The sequence below is a fragment of the Asparagus officinalis genome, chromosome 1 (assembly GCF_001876935.1).
Source record: "Asparagus officinalis chromosome 1, Aspof.V1, whole genome shotgun sequence".
NCBI lineage: Eukaryota > Viridiplantae > Streptophyta > Magnoliopsida > Asparagales > Asparagaceae > Asparagus > Asparagus officinalis.
Genome location: NC_033794.1, coordinates 44844463 through 44846354, shown reverse-complemented (window position 1 = coordinate 44846354; position 1892 = coordinate 44844463). Strand labels below are relative to the sequence as shown.

At 34.3% G+C, this 1892-nt stretch overlaps 1 protein-coding gene across 1 annotated transcript; it reads right to left on the bottom strand.

Moving 5' to 3' along the window:
* On the bottom strand, positions 298-1690 carry LOC109823483 (metallothionein-like protein 3B). The gene is made up of 3 exons (XM_020389765.1): positions 1541-1690; positions 880-927; positions 298-563 (listed from the first exon to the last, which is right to left on the bottom strand). The coding sequence occupies exons 1-3, from the start codon at positions 1585-1587 to the stop codon at positions 470-472; spliced, it is 189 nt and encodes a 62-aa protein (XP_020245354.1). The 5' UTR covers positions 1588-1690; the 3' UTR covers positions 298-469.

Below are 1892 nucleotides of genomic sequence, written 5' to 3'. Positions count from 1 at the left end.
TGTAGTGGTTATTCTTTTTTCATTTATTACTGATTTTAATTGGTTTATCCTTTGCAAGGATGTCTTTGTCTCTTAGGTTGGCCTTTACTGTTCTAATGAAGAATTTGTGGAAGCTTTTCTGCACCATCATACTAACTATTCATCAGAATATCGCATCTGGGACAAATCCAAAGCTTTATTAGGTTAATTTATCTCAATACTGCAGCAAATTTCTAATTGATTTCTATTTTTTCTCCGTAAGTCTTTCTTTGTTGATATGCAACTCGGTCAAGATCAAGTGAAACTTAGCAAGAAACAAATACTCAATAAAAACATATTACTGATAAGATAAGTTCAATAGACAAGACATAGCAAGGATTATTACATAGCTAGGTAAAGAAGCCAGAGTCTGACTTTTTCCTAGACTTAGACCTTAATACATATTTGATACTTTCACCATCATATAGAGTGATCAGTTCCTCATATTGTTTCATTTGCCACAGCCACAGCCGGTACAGGTGCAGTTGGTGGTGCACATGCACTTGCCATCGTTCTCAGCAACCTCGATCACCTCCTCAAAGGTTCTGCAAGAAATTATCATATAACTGTAAAAAAGGTACAGATGATATCCATGTAATTTTATTAGAATACCCTTCTTCTATCCTCTTATATATGTTATGTACACTGAACCAAAATGGAGGGAATCTCTCTGGTCTAAACTGGATATAGCATTTAGCGTCGATCAAGAACAAATAGTATTACATATTCATATACATATCAAATAAATCAAAAATTATATATGATTAAATATGTAGGAACATTTCCTTATTGCTAGCTATTTTGTCAGAGAGTAAATTATGTAGGTGAAAGTACTTGCAGGTGCCCGTTTGACATCAATACCTTTTCTCTGTCTCAACAATCACAACTCCATAGTTGTTTCCCTTCTTCCTGCAATCACAAATCAACTTTCTCTTAGCTAACTTCTATAAATTTAAATTATAGTCTGTACAATTTTTGTAAAATTAATTAGTTAAAGAAATCTGATCCCTTTCAGTTATCATTTATATTATCCCATGCCACGCCAATGTTCTTTATGCTTTTTAATGAAGACTTCAGTGGAAAAGGAAAGTTTTTAGACAAGAAAAAGATAGATGCATCCTCATCAGCTTAAGATGATGCATCAATGAAAAGGGAAATTTTTTAGAGAAAAAATGGTATGTATATGCATCTCTGCTTACAAAATCTGCTCAAAAACTTCGGTGAAAGAGGAAAGTATTGAACAGAAGAAATGGTATGATATATGCATCTCTGCCTACAAAATCCATTCAAAAACTTCAGTTGGAGACCTAACTGAAGATTATGTCAGAATATATACACATGGCAGCGATATTTGCAACCTTATAGAATAGCCAATTAATTATTGTTAGAAAAATGGTCCCTCCTCATCAACTTTCATTAATATCACATTTCAAATACCATATAATGTAAGTCTGAAGAAGAAGTAATCAAACGTGCAGAAGTTGTATGAAGATTGAAAGATTCAGATGACGAGGATACTTACACACAGTGACTCTTATCAGCGCAGTCGCAGTTGCCACAGCTCGACATGATGAGAAACAAAGATTGAAGTAACTCAGAGAGAACTCAAAGAAGTTTAGAAGATTGTTTGTTTTTCTGTGAGGCCTTAAGGGGAGAGTCCAGGATGGTATTTATAGGCTTCAATTAATCATTCATGTTTGATTTTTTTTAGTACTCGTACAGATGAATACTTTGTGTGTTGCTTCAGCACACGCCTCTATGAGAGAACTATCCTAAAGGAATCTTAAGATAATGGATGGAACTTTTTCAGTGGCTCGCTATGGGCCTCTCATGTCAAATCTGTATTCTTTTCCTCTGTCAATGTACGTACGGAT

Coding starts and splice junctions, on each gene's coding strand:
- LOC109823483 (XM_020389765.1), bottom strand. CDS start 1,587: ATGTCGAGCTGTGGCAACTGCGACTGCGCTGATAAGAGTCACTGTGT. Junction 928..1,540: donor GCTGATAAGAGTCACTGTGT/GTAAGTATCCTC, acceptor TTGTGATTGCAG/GAAGAAGGGAAACAACTATG. Junction 564..879: donor ATTGTTGAGACAGAGAAAAG/GTATTGATGTCA, acceptor AATTTCTTGCAG/AACCTTTGAGGAGGTGATCG.